Below are 22,145 nucleotides of genomic sequence, written 5' to 3'. Positions count from 1 at the left end.
AAGGAAAAAGCCTTACTGTACCATGTCATTTTTTAAAGAAAAAAAGCCTTACTATACTATGTCGTTTTTTAAGAAATAAAGCCTTACTATACTATGTCGTTTTTAAAGAAAAAAAGCCTCGCTATACATGGTCGTTTTTTAAAGAAAAAAGCCTTACTATACTATGTCATTTTTTTTTTTAAAGCCTTACTATACTATGTTGTTTTTTTTAAGAAAAAAGCCTTACTATACTATGTCGTTTTTTAAGAAATAAAGCCTTACCATACTATGTCATTTTTTAAAGAAAAAAGCCTTACTATATATAGTATGTCGTTTTTTATGAAAAAAGCCTTACTATACTATGTCGTATTTTAAAGAAAAAACCCTTACTATACTATGTCGTTTTTTATGAAAAAAATCCTTACTATTCATGGAGTTTTTTATTTTTTTAAAAGCCTTACTATACATATGTCGTTTTTATTTTTAAAAAAGCCTTACTATACATGGTCGATTTTTAAGGGGGAAAAAGCCTTACTATACATGGTCATTACCAAAAATAAATAAATCAAGTCGTCAGATATCACCAATATTACTGGAGAGAGTGACTTTCCACAATTAGGATTTTCGTTTTATGACAAATGGTCATAAAATAAAGGAATTTCGAATTGGAAAAGGTCTTCTTTTCTGTCCTTGTGCGATCTTTGAAACGATTAAAAACACTAAAGGCAATTCAATTGGGAGATATTATGACTGCAAGTGGAACTCTATCTTTAGAGAAGCTTGCAATGTAGAAAACGGGAGCGTTTCTTACCTTTTCGGCATGCTTCGAGTACACAAAAATCAGCCAACGTCAAAAACAACAACTTCTTGGTGGACTTGTGTTCATGTCCTTTAACAAACGTGTCTTGGTTGGAGCTGACCCAAATGAGGCCATTTAGATCATGCGATTAATAACCTGAAAAGACGTTTACAAACAAAACAAAGCATACAGGTCAACGAAAAGCCTAGTCTTCCCATTGTCTTTTCCGGTCCGTTTCACTTCCGGCTCACCAATGTGACGTCAAATCAGGAAACGCCCTCGACTTTTTTTCCCTTTTTTAAAATATATAATAGTTTGAAATGAAAGCCTAGTCTTATGGGATGCTACGCCTTTATATCAAATCAAAAGCCTTTATTGTCATCACACAGCGGTGTATAATGAACTAAGTCTTTATTTTAATGAAAAAATATACTGAACTACATAGTGTAGTGATCAGTCAAACAACACTGGGATTTGAACCCCAGCTGCCCACATAGCAGTCAAGTGAACAAACCTCTACGCCGGCAACACGCTCGTTTCATCACATAAACAAATTGAAACGAACTTGGATGACGATGCAGACACTCCAAAATTGATTTTGTATTCCCTTCAAAATATTCCGAAAATCATGCACACAAATGTCCTCACAATAGGATGACAAACAAACATACGGACGTCACGTACTAATAGCAACTAGTCTGGGACTAAAAAAAAGTAGAGCAAGTTTTATTGGTCAAATCAGTTGAAAAGGACACTTGACTAGAGTACAAAAAAAGACAACGCCAAACTCCAAAACAGTCGTCGGGTCACAAAATGTTCCGTTTTCTTTGAATTTTAAGTCCATGATGAATACTAGTTTGGATTGGATGCCAAATACGGTGACTGTTAAAAAAAACAAAAAACGATGTTAACATTTCATACTTTGTTGCGTCGTTAAAAACCGACGAGTGCGCAAAGTGGACAAGACAAACAATACGTGGTGGTGAGACTAAATGAATACAGAATGAGGCACGATTCAACAAAAGTGCTGATTTGACCTTTGGCTTTCAAAGTAAAATATTGCCAGGAAACAGTTGACAGTTGATTGCCCATTTTCAAACAAAAATCATCTTATACAGTTGGATTTTAAAAAAATGAAAATTGTAACAACGTTCAAACCTGCAAACTCTTGACTCCGCCCCTGAAATAGGCAATACAGACCAAAAGCCGTCTTAAAGTGGAGCGTGGTGAAAAAGTTGCCGCATTTCAGTCGCTTTGTGGGTTCTCATGACAAACGCATTTGCTTCCCTTTTGTTTAGCGACAATCCTGAAATACAGACACTTTTTCCAGCCTGTTCCAGCGGCGTGTGGGCGGAGCCAGCGGAACGGACTTCGGAACCACCACCAAGCTAAAAAAAAAACAACAAAAAACAAAGCTTTAGAACAGGGGTCTTCCAACTCCGGTCCTGGACATCCCCTGTCATAGAGACATAGAAAACAGACTGGATGACAAGGGCCCCCCCGAGGACTGGAGTTGAAGACCCCTGCTTTAGAAAGACATGGAAAAGAATCATTATAAGACATTTTTTTCATTCATTTTTTTTCTTTCTCCAGTATAGAAAATGTACATCAGAAAAATAGCCTCCTGGCACGGCGTAGAAAAGGGGGCTCCAGCCGGGGGTGGGGGGGACCCTAAGTGGCCGAGGCTTTGTCCCTGTTGACGAAGAGGGTCTCCTGGCAGAAGGGGTTGACCAGGACCACGCCGTAGTCGCCGTTGGGCGGGAGGCAGCTGTCGTGCTCCTGAAATGCCGTTTGTGTCATTTACTTTCAAAGCCTTAATACATAAATGGTTGTTTTTATTGAAGAAAAAGACTTGGTCTTTCTATCTTTTTTTTTTTTAAATATAATTTTTTTTTCTATATTGCACATCCTTGCTTGCAGGTAAAGTGAGGACACTGTGGTGTAGAGGTTCGTTTGCCTGACTCCCACACGGGCAAGTGCGGTTCGATTCTTGGTGTGGTGTCATTTTCCCTTAAATGGAAGCAAGCGTGTGGACTCAAGGATTTCCAAAAACGACAAGGAAAAAGCGTGGCCACTGCGTGGTTTAGAGGTTCACTCACATGACTGCCATGTGGGCAGTTGGGGTTCAAATCCTGGTTTGGAATCATTTTTTATGTAAATAGAAACAGCCTTGTGTAGTCAAGACTTTCCAATAATGACAAAGTAAAACTTAATGGTGTAGAGTTTTGTTCACCTGACTGCCATGTGGGCAGCTGGGGTTTGAATCCCACTGTCGTTTGACTGATCACTACACTATGTAGCTCAGTATATGGACTAACTTATTTTCATTAAAATAAAGACTTAGTCATTTTTTTCAGCAAAACAATTTTCCAGTCAGCCTATGGCCAAAGGCTGAATGGCAACAGATGGGTTGGGGGTTCCTGGTGGTGTCTGTCAGTCAGCCTTCGGTTTCGAACCCCACTTGCCCACACGGCAGTCAGGTGAGCGAACCACTACACCATTAAGTGACCACACTTAAATTTGTCATTATTGGAAAGTCTTGACTACATATATGTAGAAATAACTAAGGGAAAATGTTTCCCAACTGGGATTTGAACCACAACTGCTTGCATGGCAGTCAGGTGAACAAACCTCTGCACCATGCAATAGCCACACTTTACTTAGTGATTATTGGAAAGTCTTGACTACACACGGCTGTTTCTATTTAAGGGAAAAATGTTTCCCGACCGGGATTCGAACCCCAACTGCCCACATGGCAGTCAGGTGAGGGAACCTCTACACCACGAAGTCATCACACTTTAGTTTGTCATTATTGGAAAGTCTTGACTACACATATATAGAAATAACTTAGGTAAAATGACTCCCAACTGGGATTCGAACCACACCTGTCTACATGGCAGTCAGGTGAGGGAACCACTACACCATGAAGTGGCCACACGCCACTTCGTCATTATTGGAAAGTCTTGACTACACATGGTTGTTTCTATTTAAGGGAAAAATGATTCCCGACTGGGATTCGAACCCCAACAGCCTACATGGCAGTCAGGTGAGGGAACCTCTGCACCATGCAGTAGCCACACTTTACTCTGTCATTTATTGGAAAGTCTTGACTACACTTATATGGAAATAACTTAGGTAAAATGATTCCCAACTGGGATTCGAACCACACCTGTCTACATGGCAGTCAGGTGAGGGAACCACTACACCATGCAGTGGCCACACTTGACCTTGTCGTTTTTGGAAACCCTTGAGTACACACGGTTGTTTCTATTTAAGGGAAAAACAATTCCAACTGGGATGCGAACCACACATTCCCACATGTCAGTCAGGTGAACAAACCTCTACGCCATGAAATGGCCACACTTTACTCTGTCATTATTGGAAAGTCTTGACTACACATGCTCGTCTCTATTGAAAAGAAAAATGTCTTGGTCTTTTTTGGATTGAATATGGTTTCTCCACCTTAATATTACACAACCTGGAAAAAGTGGTGTGGGTTGCCGGAGCCTAACACAGCCAAACCATCGGGACTCAAACCCCATCTGCCCACACTAAAGTCAGGCGAGTGAACCTCTACACCACGAGGGAGACCTACTAAACATGGTGATTTTTGGAAAGTCTTGACTACATATGGTTGTCTCTCAGGGACTTGGTGGGTTTTTTTTGTAGAAAAAGGTTCATTCATCTTCCATCCTGCCACTGTTACCACCAGGATTCGAACCCTACCTGCCCACATTAAAGGCAGGCGGGTGAACCTCTAAACCACGAGGGGGCCCTACTATACATGGTCATTTTTTTGACAGCCTTGACCACACAGGGTGTTTATTTAAGAGAACCAATGAGCATCCGATACCTCGCTCTCCAAAGCGTGAATCTCTCGCGGCAGCTCCACGGCGTGTCGGCTGAAGTAGTCCATGGTGATGGCGTTGTTCCAGTAGCTCAGGTTGTTCTCCTGGCTGGACGACTTCTTCCGCCGCCGCATGCAGCACACCGTTAGCAGCGTGGCTAACAACAACAACAACAACAGCAAAATAACGCCATGAGACGATGAGCGCTCCCACAAATGGAGCTTGGACTCGCCGTCGATAGCAAGAGAGGCCCACAGGGGGCAGCAAAGCATCGCAAGTGTAGGATTAAAGGTCAAAAACGGCGGTTTAGGACTCACAGCAGGTGGCGGCGGGCACGGCGACGGCCAGCACCATCCACACCATGTCCACGCGACTCAAGCAAACCAGCGGGCGGGTCGACGGCGACGCCGCCTCCGAGCTGTTGTCCGCCCCTCGGGGGTCCCGCGTGGTGGAAAAAGGAAAGCCGGTCCGCGGCGTCTCTCGGGCGGACGCCCGGCCGTCCGGGTCGGCGGACGCGGCGGTCCGCCGCGCCCCCTGGGGCTCCGCGTCCGTGGCGTCGGGCCGGGTCGACTGTGAGGGGGACGTCCCCTCGGCGTCGGTCGGGCCGGGCCCGGAGGTTTGGTTGCCCGGGGTCACGTCCGCGGGGGTGACGGTCACGCGTTGCGTAAGCACTTCCTCGAGGGGCCCTCGGGCGGCGGTGGCCAAAACCACGGTGACCGGGGTCACTTTGCCCGACCAGTCGCCGCTGCTGGAACCTTCGGTCGCCATGGTGACAGAGTCCCGGTGCGCTGAAGCTGGCGGCAACGCCAGCAACGCCAAAACACCTGGAAATTGGCAAATTGTGATGATTATGGAACGGGAACATTCATCCGTTTACCATCCCGAGTCCCTCCATATTGATGGGATTTCCATCTTTTCATGGCGTCCAGTTCACTTTGAGAAGGTTCAAATCCTGGCATTAAGGAGCCTATAAGTGATTAAAAATAGAAATGATGGAGTGGACATGGTGGGCGAGGGCCGCCCGGATGCCAGAGCGCAGATAAAGAGAGGCAGGCGCTCGCTTCCTGTTGCAACGCCCCGTTAATTGTTGCGAGGGACACCTTGTGTCTGGAGAATTTGGCGGCGGCGGCCAACGGGAAGCGCAGAAGCTAAACAGGAAGTTCTTGGGATTCCAAAAAGAAGGCTGTACGTAATGGGAACATTAAAGGCCGTCATTTGGCCACGGCTTCAAATAAGTCGGAGGAGGACTTTGAAAACGTTTTATGTCTTGAATTCCGACTTTACGTGTATACTACATTTTTGGTTGGGCGAATTTGCAAAAGAAGATCATTGACTTACTGTAGTAATATTTTGAATGTCGTTGCCTGGAGTCAAATATGAAGTGAAAGGGGGCAAAAAAAATGGATGGCTCCATTGATTAAGGGACTTTTTAGGGGTGCACTCACTCAGCAGTTGGCAGCGCAGGACCTGCTGCAGGCTTGTCTTCATGGTATCATGCGATCCGGGTCCTCCTCCAAAGTGCTCATGGTTCTCTAGGAAAAAGCACACACACACAAACACACGGAGGTCAAATGAAGTCAAAACATGATTTTTCCTGAATAAAAACAACCACATACGCTTAAGCTTTCCCCCAAATGAACGTTTTTTTTGGGTCACACTTTGAAGAATGTTAAGCGTTTTTGCTATCAAACATTCCCGCAGCTTCCAAGTGGCTTAATCATACCCAAGTGCCCAATCACCCCGTTATGAAATCTTATTTTTTTGGGCCATTGTGTAAGCAGGACTGAAGGCGCTCACGCGGCCGACTCCAAAAAAAAGGGAAAAAAACACAGCATGTTTCTGTCCAAAAAAAGGCCTTTAAAGCAGCGGACAATGACTCGGTGCCGAGTCATGGCATCGCTCGGGTGTCCCCAGAGCATCATCTTACCACACTTGATTAGGCGCACCCACAAAAATACCAATCCGTCGCTTAGCGAGCGAGCGAGGGAGCTAGCTATCCCCCGAAAGGACAAACGGCAGGATGCGGGGGCTTTTGAAGTGCTGAGGCGCCATTGTTGTACATGACTTCCTGTTTTGTTCCCACTTTACCCCGACGACTCTAATCCCGTCCATTGTGACCACTGCGTCTCCAGGGCAACCATTTCCAGGTATTTTCCTCAACCCACTGTACAAAATCAGCACTATTTAGTCCACCGGACAAAACTTCTTTACAGGCTGAGGTCGCCGTGACGACCAAATGATGACGACAAAGTCATCGTAACAATTCGTCTTTACTTTAAAAACGGGTCGGAGAACCAAAAGTACCATCGGGAAGTTCTGGGGAATTTTCCTCCGAGAATAATAGACGGAGCTATGTCCCGTTTACAGTTTCCTGTCAAAAGACAGAATGGCGAGCCAAAACATCAGCGGGGAATCGAACCCACAGAGGCAGGTGATATAACCGGTGAAATAACCACTGCGCCACCGTGTCACACGATTTTTTTTTAAATGTTTTTACACATTTTCAGACAGCAATCTGATATATTTTTACGATGTTCGTGTATATGAAGTCAAAAGTTTGGTCGTTAACATTTTAGGGCTTTAAAAGGTAGTATTTTTCTGGCAACATTTTTCATCCTTATTTGCTTATTTTCTCCTTTTTTGAAGGTATTTTGTTTTTCTGGTGTGGCGAGGGCGCAAGTGGGGAGCCCCAAATGAGAAGGGGCGCTGGAAAAGAAGCTGGGATGGGCGCGCGGGGTGACGGAGGTGCTGCTTTTGGATTGCTTTTGCTCCCCACCGCTTCCATTCCATCCCCCACTTGGAGGGCCGCAGATTAAAGTCTGAAAGATGCTAGTCTTGACACACACACACACACACACACACACCCAAGCGCAAACGTGTGTGTGTGTGTGTGTGTGTGTGTGTAGTACATCACCAAGTGTGCGCGTAAATTGCAAGCTGGCCGGCTGAGGATATAAGAAAAAGACAATTTGGACTTTTAGCTTTGTTAGCGTTGTTACACAAATAGAGAAAACAGCAATCAATATCAATAAATCCAAATAACTCGGCCTTGGGACTTTGCAATAAAACAGATCGGATGTCTATTGCTGTGGGTTAAAAACTGCTTTTTTTATTTTTCGATCGTCTATTTAACAAAAAAAAGTGGAAGGTAAAAAAAAAAGAAAGATTATGATCCTCATTCTCTTAAGACTTGATCCTACGTCAAAGAAAAATGTCTTAAGGGGAAAACAATGCGGTCTGTGGAGTGATTTTGCGGGTCTGATCCCAGCTCGGGCCAGCGATCAGCGAGGACGCGTGCGTCGGCTTTGACTAACCGCCGATTTAAGCGCGTCTAATTGAGTGTCGCGCGGGTGACGCAAGAGGATCAAGCGCCGGCCGACCGGCTTAAGCACCCCCTCCCCGCCGGGAGCGGCTTCAAAGTTGGCGGCGGCTCGGGTTTGGTCGCGATGGTTATCCGCCGCAGATTGGCGGCGAGCGCTAACAACGCTAATTACCAAACGGAGCATTGGCAATCTCAAAGTTATCTCGGGACGGTTACGCAACACGTCATCAACTTCTATGCAATTTGTAGATTAGAAATGAATCATTCCTATTTTTTTCCCCCTTTTAAATCAATAATTAAAACATTTTTAAATCCCCAATTGAATGTTTTTCTTTGTATTGTTTTTAGTTCATTTTTTAAAATCTGTTTTTGATCTATATACCAAACTGAATATTTATGGCCTTTGATCCGGTTCTTTCAAAAAATGTCTAAATATTCCATCTAAAATGTTTCCTCTTCCCAGTTTTATTTTTCACTGTGAATAAACAGCTATTTTTCCTTTTTAAAAGTTCAAACATATGGTATTTGCCCTCTTTTCTGACCATTTCTTTTTAAAATAAATTTTACAAATGCACTACAAGAGAATATTTGCTATTAAGAGGCTCAAAGAGAAGATTTGTACCCATTTTAATGTCCAAAAATGTCAGTTAGCATTTAGCACTTAGCGAGACAAAAGCCAGCTTGCCGGAAAAGCGCCGCCCAGTTTACGAGCGTCGCGGCGGGTGGCTAAATGTCAAGCGTCGTTCCCCGCGAGACGCCAGGACGGAGGCGGCCGTGCGAGATGTCGCGATAAAAGCAGAAGCCTCCACATCTATTATTAGCAAAAGATGGAAATTGCCCCAGAGGAAAAGTGCAAGTGTTTTGGGGAAAATGACTACATTAGAATCAAATCAATATTCAGCCATAATTGGATCCTTTTTTCTGAAACAGCTGCTTTCCGTTTAGTACTTTTTGGGGGGGGCAAAGACCACAGTGCCACGTCTGTTCTTCATCCCCGCGCCGAGCCAGACGCCCGCGGCTGCCCGGCGTCCCCCCGGCGCACGGCGGATGACGCCGGCGTCGCCATGGTGACGCAGCCTCAGCACCCGCAATGCAATGGTGAGCAGACGCGGCGACATCAACCCCGACCGACCGACCGACGCCTTTTGAAAGGGCTTGACGACTGGCGCAAAATCAACGCTCACCTCAGAAACCTTCACTGGAAAGATGTCAGAATTAAAAAGGGACGCTTTCGGCGATATGGAATGAAGAGTGACTAGCTTAACTAGCCGACTAGCATCCGGCCATAACTGGATTTGTAAGTAGAGGCCTTTTTCCAGGGACTGTTGTGGAATCTTCCAAATTAGCGGCAAGTCCTCTTGGACAAAATGGGCCTGGAGATCCGTCTGAGCCCATCTAGCATCCCAAAAGCGCCCATTTTTTTTGTGCGGCAGGCCCTTTGACAACGTTGGATTCCGACGCTTTGGGAGTCCGTCAAAGCCAAGAGGGAAATGATCCATCCACAAGTTGCCAAGGAAACAAGGGAAGGAAGGCCGAGCTATTTCTTCTCCCGAATGGAACGGTCCACCTTCGTCATCGGAGGTTAACGCACGGTGGAACCGGCGCCTTTTGAGTTTGGCGACACGAAGCATCGGAGTGGCACGGCCGCCGCCGCCGGCGGGCAGGAATGTCAGGAATTCCCCGGCGGGAATGACGGAAGGACGCTCTTATCTGCAAGTCTAGCGCTGACAAACACCTCCGCTTGGAAGCGCTTTAATGGCCGCTCATTTATCAACGTCGTGCATTCTCAGTTTTTTTTTTTTTTGCTGTCATCTTGTCTTGCTTGGATTTCAATTTCACAGGGAAAGCTGCTATTAGTGGCTCTTCACAGAGCAGGGACACTTTTTCCCACGGGCAATAGGGGCGACCGCCCAGGGCACAATTTATTTGGGGGGTGCACCACCAGAGTCCTTAAAAAATGTTCAATGATGTTATATGTAAATTGCACATTTTTGATAAGGACGTAGTGGATGATTTTGCATGGCAGAAGGCCAGAAAAGTCATGTTAGATGCCAAGTGGGAAAAGGGAAAAAGACATGCAAAACCTCGGTGAGTGCTGAATTCAGATGGCAGTTATCCTTTCGATTTTTGGAGCTCAGCGTTTGTGCAAAGGTTGCCACGCTCATCCTCTTCGTTTGGGTCCAAATGACTAATTTCTGATAAACATCAACGAGTCAGCCGGCTCTCCAACGATTGGACATCGACGTGAACGCCTCAAAGCTGTGGAAACGCCGCCTGTCGTATGTGATATCCTGTCGGGATCCGGTTTAGCGGCGCCTATTTTGTTATCCCAAAGTCCAAAGTCCATCCTGAGCACTTGCACAAGGGGTCCCGCGGGGGCCGCATTCCACCTCACCGTGTACCACTCGCTACCAGCCCTTTGAGGGGGGGTCAGGGGGGGGCTTGTAAGTCGCCTATTAAAGCCTTTGGGAGGCACATTCCCCGATCCTTTCCCATCAGCATTTTATCCCCCTTCCACCATTTCCTGCGACAGCTCGGGATGAGAAAGCAGATCGTTTCCGGGCGTTTCTCAGACTTTTCCGGACTTTTGGCGATAAGAGCTTCTCCGTTTGCACTTCCAATCAGACCATCCTTTTCCAACGACAATCCTTCCAACGTTTGAGGCACTACATGTCCTGGTTAGCTCTCTCTCTCTCTCTCTCTCTCTCCATTTTCCCACTAATCTCCCTAATGCGTCCACTCCAGATGTCATTACCCCCGCTGACCCCGCTCCCCCTTACGCATGGCGTTGGTGGAGCGGAGGTAGAACCGGGGGGGGGGGATTGTCCGGCAGAACAAAGGAGGCTAGAGGTGAGGGGGTGCGCAAACATTCCGCTTACAATGGTGAGGTCTGACTAGCAGGTTGGCCCACGATTTGGCGTGCTCCGTTGGGCCTTGACGGACGGAGTTCCAGTCGCTGGTCCGACTCCCGTGTACTCCAAAGGCCAGAACGTTGAGTAGAACCACATAGGATCCCATTTTTGAGTGCAGTGACGTTTCCGTTTGACAGTTCCTTTTCGCTGAGAATTGCTGCCGGGCCTCCCAGTTTCCATGGGCTGTCTAAGAGCGTTCTAGAGCGAGATCATTACAGTGAAAGTTTCTGAGGTGAGCGTTGAGTCAGTCTTACGGGGCGTGGCTTAGAAAGTTAGACTCGGATTGACTAGCCATGTTGTGTGCGTGGCTTTCGGACGATGTTGTTATTCGCGGTGTTTTTTTTTAGTAGGTTTAGACTCAAATGTAGTCAAATAGACGAAAAAATGAAGGAAATTAGGGTGGGCAGATTAAACATACACCACCAACCCGATTTACAATAACTCTAAGCATATCTCAAGTGACAGTACATGAGTATCGAGTTTTTTTTGGAAGGAGTTTCAGGGCGTGCCCTGGCAAGTGACACAAGTGACCAGCGACCAGTAGGTCTGCCCGTGAGAATTTGGGGTGAGCGGTAGGCAACAGCAGCTACTTTTTCCTCATTCAATATGTCCAATTTTGGCTAGCAAAATACACGACAAATCTCCCCAGTTTGCCTGGCTGGAACGCAGACAACCTAGAATTTGCTCCCATATTCCCGTTAATATCCAATAAATGATCTCAGTGGTCCCGCATCGGGCACGCCATGGAAAGCCCCTTTGCCCCGCTCCATTTACGTGGCCAACAACCTTCCCAACCCTCTTTATCCGTCCCTCCGGCGGGGACAAAGTCTACCGCTGGGATTTGCCGCCGTGACGCCTCGGCGGAGCGGAACGACGGCGGCGGCGTCCGCCGACGCGTTCCGATGATGCGGCGGACGATCGATACGCGCGGCAGTAAATAAACGCCACTCCACTCACCTATGACGGCGCGGTAATCGTCTGCGTATCCGAGCCCGACGGCGAGGCGCACATGGTCCGGGGGGGGGCGTCTGTCTGGCTGCCTGACAAGTGCGGCGACGGTGGCGACGTGGAGCGGATGCGCAAGGCGGTGCCGGCCGGCCGGTGGACTGAAGACCCCTCTCGGCGGTAGGTGCTCGCTGGCCCGGTGCCGTGAATGCGCCCCCCCCTGCCTGTGACGCAGGTCCCTCTCCGCCTCCGAGCGGACCGGGCCGTCGGGGTTTGGTCGCGCCGGTGCCACCCACCGAGTGCGAGGGAGGACCTAAAAGAGAGCGTGCGGACGGGGAGGGAATGTTAATGAGGGAGCTCGGAGGTGGGGACGGGACGGGGGGGGGGGGTTGAATGCTGCAGTCGCGGGATCTGCGGAGAGGCTAAGGACGCCTTCCCGCTAGCGACCCCGGCCCCGGACCCCGGGGGAGCCATTCGGGCCACGAAAACTGGAGTTTGGAGGACATTCGTGACGTAAAACAAATGTGTTAAGAGGCGGAGCTACTTTGGTTTCAAACGCAAAACTCCACTTGGATTCGAGCCATCTTTTTCAGTCAGTCACACACAAAAAACAGCAAGTGAAGGAGGAAAATGGGACTGTTTAACAGAGATATGTAAAAAAGAGATCAATGTTGTGTGCCTTTAAGGGGTGTGGTCTAAGGACCGACAAACTGATTTTGCTGCTTGTGAGCGCCTGCCGTGAGTCGGGGTCCACAACAGCTTTGGATATTTAGGTTTGAATTTGTTTACTGAATGGCAAGCCATCTTCAATATCTCCTGTGTCTTAAATTTCGGTTTGCGTCACAAATAATGCCAGTTAAAGTATTCGTTCAAGCATTTTTGTCAAATTTCGTTTCCGAATAGAATGAATGTGCTCACCTCAGAAAGTTTCACTTGAAATAGCGTCGCTTAAAATGGCCATTCCTGCCGACCGGGAGGACTGGCAGCGGCCGTTTGGCTACGTGGGCACCGTGGATGATCGACCAACGAGTTCACTTTGTTACCTCGGGCCAGCCAATGTCGACATGAAAACACAATCGCAGTGAGATTAACAACCTCAAAAGTCAATTCACCAAGGTGAGAGTGAAATAATGGCAAGTGTCTCACCCGATGATGAATCAGATGAATCCCACGTCCCTGAAAAATACATCAATCAATAAATAGAAGGAACTGCTCATTAAAAGCAAAAGGTGTTATTGTAGCGCCACCTGCAGGTCGGCCACTAAAAGTGCAGCCAATAACAAAGCATGACTGGCCATTTTGTGCAGGGCTCTCTTTGGAGTCATCAATCAGCGGCGGGCGCCACACTGCAGTCTCCTCAGCACGACACAGCCACGCCACGTCACGTCACGTGCTACATTAACTTTTATTTCACGTGAGACACATCATATTTACAACATTTAATAGAGGAAAGAATACAAATGGGCCTTTTCACTGCAGGCGAGACTTTTTCAGGCGGGAGCTTTGCCCGGAGCCTTTGCGTTTACGCAATGATGCCGCCTCGCCCGCGTCTTCGTCTGCGTCCAGGAGGTAGCGGGTGGTGGGAGGGATGGGTTCCTGCCGGGGGGGGGGGGGGGAGAGAACGTGGTAAATCCTTGGGTGTCGCAATGGTGAGAGAAGGAAGACCTCCCGTTGCAGCGGGCGGTCGCCGGCAAAAATGGATTTAAGGGTTCACGTTTCCAATGGGAAATGACATTGCTTGTTCAATTGGGTGGGAAGGATGGGGGGTATTTCAATGGACTGACTTTTGGGGCATTTGAGGTCACTCCCCATCGATTTCAAGTACATTCGCTTTATTTTATGAGGCAAATTTGGATCACTTTCTCTTGATTTTGGATCATTTTCCGTTCATTTTTATGTGGGTTCAATGATTGTGAAATCTATGCAGGTCCAAGTCACTTCCTTTTGGGGCATTTGCTATTGGGTTATTATCCATATTTAGGATCAGTTACTATTGATTTGCTGGTGGCTTTTTGGATAGAAAAAAATATGACCAATGATAGCGACTTTCTTTTGATTTTGCGTTATTACGTTCAGGTGATTTGGGGGCAATGCAGGGTCCTTTACTGTTGATTTCAGGGCATTTAACCTCAATTTTTAGGGGTCTGGGTTGAAAATCAATAGGAATGAATGGAAACATTTTCCTGTGCTTTAATTGGGGACAATGTTAACTAAATGAACAAAGTCAATGTGTTTGGTCGAATGTGCCAAAATGGATGGGGCCTTTTATTTATTTATTTTTAAATGAAAATGCAGCTGTTGGGGGTGGATCTTGAATTTTTGGGGCGACCAACACACCACCCTTTTTTGAAAGAATTTTTTTTTTTTTAAATGCAAAGGTATGACCTGCATGAGGTAGTCAGCGATGTAATCGGGCCTGAGGCACGACACCCCCTGGGCGGAGGCCTCGGACACGTCCACCCGGAAGTCTCCCGGACGTAGGCGGCTGAAATCGGCGAACAGGTGCGTGGCCGTCCCGTAGGCGGAACGCGAGGCGCTCGGCAGCACCTGAAAGGTGAAACGCCGGTTGAAAAAAGACTTTTTCGTGGCATCCGATTGGCCGGCCGTCGCACCGTGGCGCCGCCCGACTCCAGTAAGCGGCGAAAGCCGGCTTCGCGGCCCTGGTCGATGTTTAGCATCACCGTCCAACCGCTGAAGGCTCCCTGGAGGAACATGGGCGGGTTCAAACGAGTTGAAAGGTGGCCGATTCGAATCACGACGTAAACTTTTGTACCGTACCCCCTGTTCCGAGGGCCCGCCGCGTAGTAGGGCTTTCCTCCACCGCATGGCCGCCAACGCCAAGCACCTCTCTTGTGAGCTGACGGAGGGCAAGGCGTCCAGGACGGAGCTGCTCCCCCACTCGTGGTCCTCCTCCTAGCGAGGGAGGAAGCAAACCCGGCGTGAAGATTCCTCGCGATGGAGGCTCGGGGGGGGGGGCTGACTCGCTCGGTGTCGCACCGGTAGGAAGCGGCCCCGAGAGCGGCAGGCCTCCAGGTAGGAGCGGTGAAGGATCCATTTGCCGGCCGCCATGGCGGCCAAGTATTTTTCGTTGCGAATGGGCTTGCCGACGACGATGTGGGAGCAGCTGGGGTCGAAAGTCAGCGTGTCCAGGATGACGCCGCCTACGGGCGGAAAAAAATATATGCTACTTGCACCTGAAAATGTTTCAGCGAAATTTGAGACACGGGGGAAATTCCCGGCAAATATTTGCCTTGAGATACGAGCATAGTATCTGGAGGCATTGCCGTCCGTCCGTTTTCCACTCACCGAGCTCTTCGATGAGGTGACTGTAACGGACGCGGTCCTCCCGATCCAGCGAGGACAGCTGGAATCGAGGTGGGGTCCTCGGAACTTCTGGAGTGACCACCTTATTTTGGGGCTCCTCTTCAAAGTGCTTTGCCATTTCCTCCTCGATGACGTCGCAAGCCGCTGATGGCGACGGGGATGATTATTTGGGATCTCTTTCCCGACGGCCCGCGAGCCACATACCCTTCTCCAACAGATCCGAGTCGCTCACGGAGTCCTTGAACGCTCGCGTGTGCTCGGGCGGCGGCGGCGAGATCTGCGATGGACTGCCGGGCCACTGCAGGTTGTCGGCCAGCTTGGCCCTCTCTTCCCGCGCTGTCGGGTCGTCCCAAACGATCTGCTCGCTCTGCGAGGGTTCCGTGTTGGGGTCCGGGGTGGCGGCCCTGGAGAGCCACGGGTCAGACCGTCTCCCCAAATGGCTTTGGGGACCCCCGCCAGACTCACCTCAACGCTTCTAGGGTGCGCCGGCTGCCGCCGGAAGTCTCGGGGGCGGAGTCCGCCCTGGCCGGCCCCATGCGACCCAGCAGCCTCGGCGTCCGCTTGGTGGCCGACATGACCTCTTGGAGGGCCTTCTGCAGGTCTTCTCTCATCTGCCGAGTCTGAGAAGCTTCTGTAGAAGCGTTGGACCCGTGAGACGATGGGGGGTTTCTCACGCGGCCTGGCCCGAGGAATCGGACCCACCGCTCTTTTCCGCCAGCTCGTCTCCGTCGTCATCGTCTTCCGCCGCCTCCGGCTCGGGACCGGCGTTCGGGCCTCGTTTGTCGACCGGGGCTCTCGCCGAGCTTCGTCGTTGCGTTCGCGTCAGAGGCGGCGATCCCTCCGAGCCGCCGCCGGGAACTTGACTGAGGTCCAGGCTCATCTTGGGGTTGTAGGTGCAAGGGTACAGGGACTCCGGGACACGCCTCTGCTCCTCGGCGCACTACAAGAGGGCAAAGAAGGAGTCGGGTCGGAGGCACGACCTGTGGGAGACGCCGCGGGAGACCTACGGCGTCCAGCCAGAGTGGCGAGACCACGTGCAGCCCCCTTTCCTTGGCGCCTCGGTATTCTCGGCTGTTGTCGTTGGCTCGGGCGTGGTAGACGTAGTGCGTGACGGAATCGTCGCAGGACCACCTGCGCGCACCCCAATTGTTTTTTTTTTCAGTTAGCGTGCCTTCGCTAGCTAACGCGGGTGGCGATTCACCTGAAGTCGGCGCCGAGCGAAGCGGCCGTGGCGTTGAGCTCGCTCTGCGTCTTGCTCAGCTTTTTCCCCACCCAGATGACCACGCCGCTCAGCGGGCCGGCTTCCGTTCGGACCTCCTTCAGATACGAGCGAGTGAGAAAGGAACGGCCGGGTGGCCGGCGTGCCGATCGGTCCTCACCTCCTTCCGAGGGCTGCCCAACTGGGGACTGGCGGAGACCGCTTGCGCGTCGGCGAGGTCGGCGGGGTCGCCGGCCCGGCCCCAGGTGGTCAGGGCCGCGTTCATGTTCCTGCGGATGACCTCCGTCAACGGCGTCTCCACCCTCTCGCCGGGTTTGGATCTGGCGACCGGAGTGTCCACGCCCCCCCAGGTTTCCTGGAAAGCAAAGACGGGCGCAAGGGTGAGAAGAGCGTGGCGGATTTGGATGACGGGTGAAAGTTTCTGGGGTGAGTTTATTCTAAAATGATTTGGTTTCAAGCGGCACCTTGAAATTGAACGAAGGCCTGAAGAGTTGGTCCTTCCTGAGGAAGCGGGACGGGGTGTCCAGTTGCAGCGAGGGCTCCTTGGCCAGGGGGTTCCCCGCGCCCTCCCCCGGGTGGCCAACGGGGGTGCCGACATCCTCTTTGGACTTCAGTTCGTTCATCGCGGATCGGAAAGCTTCGCTCCGGAAGCGTCCCACGTCCAGCGGCGTGACCGCCTTGCCGCCCCGAGGACGCAGCAGCGAGTGGCACGCCTGTCGGGGAGGGGGCGTGGGGGCCTCCTGGGAGGCCAGCTCTTTCATCACGGATCGGAAAACTTTGCTCCGGAAGCGTGCGGCGTCCAGCGGCGTGATCGCCTCGCCGCCTTGCCGCCCCGGCAGCGGGATGAGCGGCGAGCGGCACGCCTGTCGGGGAGGGGGCGCGGGGGTCTTCTGGGAGGCGCCCACGAAGCCGTCCTCCTGCGTCCCTGAGGAAGAAATGGGCTGTAAACGGCGTGGGAAAACCAGTGGATTTGCATTTCGTCCCTACCCGGGGAAGGCGGGCGGTCGACCAGGAAGCGCTGCGGGTCCGCCTTGACCCCGCTGCTGGCCGACACCATGATCCACCGACGGGAGACGGCCGGGAGGCCCCACTTCTTGGACGCCTGATACTTGGTGCCGTCGGGGGTCTGGAGGACCAGGTGGGTGCTGGCCAGCACTCCTTTGGAGGGGTTGGCGAAGCGCACAAAGTAGTCCTGGACACTAAAAAGGGGGTTTGTTTAGTGGATTTTCACACCAATAGGGCACACTTAAAAGTACGTTTTTTTCTCTAAAATGGTGGATGCGCCCAATGGGTCAGTGTACCTAGCGCTACTCCATGAAACAACGCATGTTTAACTGCTTTAACTTCTATTAAGGCAGGGGTAGGGAACCTATGGCTTGGGAGCCACATATGGCTTTTTTGATGGGTGCATATGGCTCTCCACTAACCTGTGAGGTAAACTATGGAAACTGCTGGTGAGAAAGCGCAGGAATAGGAGCGTTACGTTGGTATTATGGCATTGACACTACCCCAGCGCCTTATAATAATTTTTTCCCATTACACTCTTTTGTATGGATTTTCTCATTGATACTCATTGATTAGCAACAACGTAACAATGTTGTCAAAAGAATTCAGATTCTTTTTGTACTTTAAAAGTGGTGAAGTGACTAAAAAAGGCACACATTTTCATGTATGTTGACTTTTAAATTCGGAGCATGGCTCTCAAGGATTAACATTTAAAAAATATGAATCGTTTATGGCTCTTTCCATCAAAAAGGTTCCCGACCCCTGTATTAAGGTGTATACATTTTACCTCAATAAAGCCCTATCAAACTTAGTTTTGGTCATGCTGCTTTAAAAATTAAAAAAAAACACGGTAGTGGCTAGCATAACGTACGCTAGCCTAGTGTCATGCTAGCGCCCTATCCGCCGAGGCGCCTTTTGTATTGACAAAAAAAACAGAAAATACACTCGCAAGTGAGGCTGCGCCCTTTCACATGGTGCGTTTTATAGGTATGAAAATATGGTCAATTTAAGGGGCGGGCGATGTCTGGAGAGCGAGGAGGACATACTTGGCGCCGAGGTGCTTGGCCAGCTCCACCAGCGAATCCCTCTCGGCTCCCGTGAACTGGCTGACCGAGAGGACGCAATCCTTGAGGGGGAGTCGTCCGTCCATCACGGGAACGGGCGTGAACAGAGGATTGGAGGAGACCTCCAGGAGACGCTCTTCCTCCACGCACGTCACCTGTGGAGATAAGGAACCGCCTGAGAAGATGCCCGAGAAACAAGAAATCACGTCCCGCCTCTTTAAGAAGGAGCGCTGCAAAAAAAGAGCAAAGCTCACCAGCCACGTGTCGGTGACCACCTCGTCCACCGTCACCTCCACGGGACAGCCCAACAGCGGCACCACGGCGTAGTCGGCCACGGCGCGCGTGCCGCCCACCAAAACCCGGCCCCCGTTTTCCATCAGCATCTGGGAGAGCTGGGCCTCCGCCTCGGCGCCGAAGCCCCGCAGGAGGAAGCGTTTCCCGGCAAAGACGAGCGCCTCGATGCCCTCCGGCGCGGTCGCGTCGTGCTCGAGGGCGCCGCTTTCCTCGGCCGGCGGCGCGACGTCAACTTGAAGCGATCGGGTCGTATTAAAAAAGGTGTCGACGTCGATCGAGGCTGCTCGATAACTCACCGACGGTCGGGTGGTCGTCCGTGTACTGCGAGAGAAGGTCTTGCTCCGCCTCCACCTGTGTCGGAGTGCTCGGACTGGCGGCGGGGGATTCGAAGGAGAGCGCCGAGACCAGCGTACGGTGGGTCGGCGCCGCCAGGGTCTCGCCCAAGGCGGGAGGCAAACAGTCGGGGTGGAAGAAGTCCTCCTCCGGGAGGAGTCGGCCTTTGGAGATGCCGTCCAGCAGCCACGGCAGCGTCACCACGTGAGGTCTGAGCGAAACCAGAATCAGAGCGCCGTCTCCACGAGAACCCGGAAAAGCCACGCTGACCTGTGGGTGGCCTTGGAGAGAAAAAGCTTCAGCTCCTCCTCCGGTTCTCCCATGACCACGTGCGTGAGGTCCTCCCTGGGCTGGTTGAAGCGAAGGCCACCTCCCGCGTTCACCAGCCGACGCAGCTTCTCCAGCTTCTTGGGGGGAAAGCCGCAGAGGTACAACTGCGCCAACGTCGTGAGGAGATCATCAAACAAAACTTCCCCGCAAAAAACGGCATCAAAAAGCCCAAACGCTTGCCTTGCAGCCGTCCAAGACGTCATCGGTCGGACACAAAGTCAAGTCCAGATTGTCTAACGGATCTGGAGCTTCAGCCCCGGTGACGCTTGCGTCGGTGAAGGCCGACTGGTTCACCGTCGAGCTAACGTTGACGGCGCTCAAACCCAGCAGAGAAACACCTTCTGGATGAAAAAAAATGGAGAGTAAAATGGTGAGAGCCAATAAATAAAGACTTGAACAAGTATAAATCAGGTGAAAACATCCGTTTTTAAAATGCATTAAATGCATTTTTTCACATTTTATGTAAGCCACGTTATTTTTCTCTTGAATTTCATTCATAGACGTCAAAATTAATTTTGTTCAGCATTTTATCGGTTTATCTATTCTCTATTTTGAAAAAAAATGACCGCATCGGCTACATTGTCTTACAATATGGCGTTTCGTGCATGTCAAGTCTAATTTATGGCCATATAAACTGTAACCTCGATTAAGACATGATTTTTATTTGCAGAAAAAATGGCAAATGTGAGAAAATACGGTATTTAAAAAAGATCATTTGATTTTGAAATGGCAAAAATGTTCCATTCAAAATACTTATGAGTAGTTAAAATATTTTTGGGGTCAAAGGATCGCCGCCAATGAGCTTAGTAATTCAATATAAAATGTTAGTGCAAATTTACATTCCTTTTTCTCCCATCTTTTTAAAAACAATTTTAAACTAACCATCATTTTTCTCAGAGCTGACCGGGGTGGACGTATTCGCTGTATTGGATTTTAGGGCGCCGCCCTCCACCGCGTAGCGAGACTCATCCTGGCAGGAACCCTTCTCGATGCTGTCGAAAAGCCAGGGCAGGGCCACGCAAAACACGTTCCATTTGCGAGCGCACTCGTACTTTTGGCCTGGGGGGGGGGGGGGGGGGGGGGGGTCACGTACGGTTAGACAACAACCCCCCCGACAAAAAGACGCTCTGGGAAATTCTCGAACCGACTCACCCGACGGCTCGCTGGCGATGAGGTGAGTGCACTCGTTCATTTTCAGCTGCCCCGTGTAGCTGGCGCCGTGCCGCTTGCACTGGCGTTGGACTTCCTTCCGCTCGGCGCTGGAGAGACCCGTCACGCACACGGTGCAGCCCAGCAGAACGGGGCACAGGTGCTCCTCCGTCGGAAGCTCCGTGTACCTGAACAAACTAAATAAAGACAACGGGAATGAGCGAGCAGCTCTACATTTGCCCCTCCCAAAACACACGGCAGTATTGAACCTGTTTTGCGATTTCTCCCAACAGGTTTTGACCCAGGAAGAAAGCAGGATGGGTTTGCCCAGGCTGGCGGCCACCAGGTACTTCTTGCTGCCCACCTGGCCGGCGATCAGGTGGGTGACCGACACGTTGAGGTCCAGGTAAACGCGCCCGCCCATGAGCTGCACCAGATCCATCACCTCGGTCTGGGAACGTTCACGAAGCGGTGCGGTCAGACGAGGCAAGGGGTCAAGGGGTCGGAGAACCCAGCGGAACCGAAAGGAACCGACCCTGGCCGCTTTATCCAGGTTGGTGCAGGAGACGGTGACGTCGGCCATGGCCATGTTGTACACCGGCTTCTCCGCTTTGGGGACGCAACGTTCGTGCTGCAGGCAGAACACGACCACCAGCGGACTCACGATTCGGCAGCCCAGCTACGGGGACGACACGCATTTTAAACAACGAAGACGTCCACTCCGCGAGTGAACGTGACACGGCACGGAAATGTACTTTTTTGCAGTGGTGGAACGCGGGACAGTCAAAGTCGTTGAAGATAAACAGGGATTTGTCTTTTTGCTTCATTTTTAATACAGCGTCCTCGTCGATCTTCTTAATGTACTTTTCAGACTGAAGCTCCATAATGGCCTACAAAGGAAGAAAAATATCAAATCGAGAAGCTGTAGTTGTGAATCTAGATTATTTTGATGTGCAAGAATGCGTTTTTACCTCATAAGCTTTGGCAGCATATTCCGAACTTTCTCCTTGACTTTCGACAATCTTGACGACGAAACCCTCCTTCTTTAATTTCGACATGATGGACGACCTACAAAAACATTATTTTAGCCATTATAACAAAGACTAAAATTAGTGGTTTGAATAAGCAGCATTTTAATGAGCTACAATTAAATAACGTGGCGTTGTCTGGCATCTTCATTTGTTTGTGAAATTTCCTTCACTATTGGTGAATTAAAAACTAAATGAACAAAAGAATAATAGTAAATGCTAATGGAACGCGGTCCAAGCTAACTTTACAAAACATACAAACGTATACGCTAGCTCCCGCTAGCTAAACAAAAGACTCTTACCTTAATTTTCCATGAAATAAAATGATTACTTGCAGCTAACTTGTCACAAAAGCGCAGAAAAGCCTGACATTTTCAACATTTGTTGGTAGTATATTTTTGAATGACAAGTTCCGCGTATTATTAGCGCCAATACGTCACTTTACGGGTGTTACAATGTTAAAGAACCGTGTGGAAACAACGATACTACAGCGAATAAACGTCTCTAAGGTTGAATCACAGATAATCCAGGATAAATAGTCAAATGAATATGCTTAAACATATTAAAATGTGTTGACAAAATTATATCAGTTTG

At 49.9% G+C, this 22,145-nt stretch overlaps 2 protein-coding genes across 4 annotated transcripts; both read right to left on the bottom strand.

The window, feature by feature from the left end:
• Positions 1 to 1,488: 1,488 nt before the first annotated feature.
• tmem108 (transmembrane protein 108) lies at positions 1,489 to 13,044 on the bottom strand. 2 transcript variants are annotated; one of them, XM_077624908.1, is made up of 6 exons: positions 12,724 to 13,044; positions 11,818 to 12,118; positions 6,072 to 6,158; positions 4,944 to 5,450; positions 4,632 to 4,783; positions 1,489 to 2,557 (listed from the first exon to the last, which is right to left on the bottom strand). In XM_077624908.1, exons 3-6 carry the CDS (start codon positions 6,112 to 6,114, stop codon positions 2,450 to 2,452), a joined length of 810 nt encoding a protein of 269 aa, XP_077481034.1. In that variant the 5' UTR covers positions 6,115 to 6,158; positions 11,818 to 12,118; positions 12,724 to 13,044; the 3' UTR covers positions 1,489 to 2,449. The 2 variants fall into 2 exon arrangements, with proteins under 2 accessions (XP_077481034.1, XP_077481035.1); XM_077624909.1 differs by lacking the exons at positions 11,818 to 12,118; positions 12,724 to 13,044 and adding an exon at positions 9,133 to 9,531.
• Positions 13,045 to 13,191: 147 nt separating this feature from the next.
• On the bottom strand, positions 13,192 to 22,028 carry topbp1 (DNA topoisomerase II binding protein 1). Of its 2 annotated transcripts, none has more exons than XM_077624906.1 (26): positions 21,854 to 22,028; positions 21,495 to 21,591; positions 21,279 to 21,413; positions 21,059 to 21,202; positions 20,793 to 20,974; positions 20,527 to 20,720; positions 20,257 to 20,433; positions 19,555 to 19,715; positions 19,315 to 19,478; positions 19,008 to 19,255; positions 18,672 to 18,943; positions 18,400 to 18,572; positions 17,336 to 17,547; positions 16,813 to 17,273; positions 16,509 to 16,703; positions 16,331 to 16,446; positions 16,137 to 16,260; positions 15,832 to 16,069; positions 15,595 to 15,760; positions 15,334 to 15,533; positions 15,112 to 15,273; positions 14,803 to 14,966; positions 14,584 to 14,718; positions 14,418 to 14,507; positions 14,191 to 14,352; positions 13,192 to 13,401 (listed from the first exon to the last, which is right to left on the bottom strand). In XM_077624906.1, the coding sequence occupies exons 2-26, from the start codon at positions 21,579 to 21,581 to the stop codon at positions 13,276 to 13,278; spliced, it is 4,488 nt and encodes a 1,495-aa protein (XP_077481032.1). In that variant the 5' UTR covers positions 21,582 to 21,591; positions 21,854 to 22,028; the 3' UTR covers positions 13,192 to 13,275. The 2 variants fall into 2 exon arrangements, with proteins under 2 accessions (XP_077481032.1, XP_077481033.1); XM_077624907.1 differs by having other exon boundaries at positions 19,555 to 19,712.
• Positions 22,029 to 22,145: the final 117 nt, after the last annotated feature.

The sequence above is a fragment of the Stigmatopora argus genome, chromosome 17, assembly GCF_051989625.1.
Source record: "Stigmatopora argus isolate UIUO_Sarg chromosome 17, RoL_Sarg_1.0, whole genome shotgun sequence".
Classification (NCBI taxonomy): Eukaryota; Metazoa; Chordata; class Actinopteri; order Syngnathiformes; family Syngnathidae; genus Stigmatopora; species Stigmatopora argus.
The sequence above is the reverse complement of the archived record's forward strand: the minus strand, read 5'-3'. Positions and strand labels throughout refer to the sequence as shown.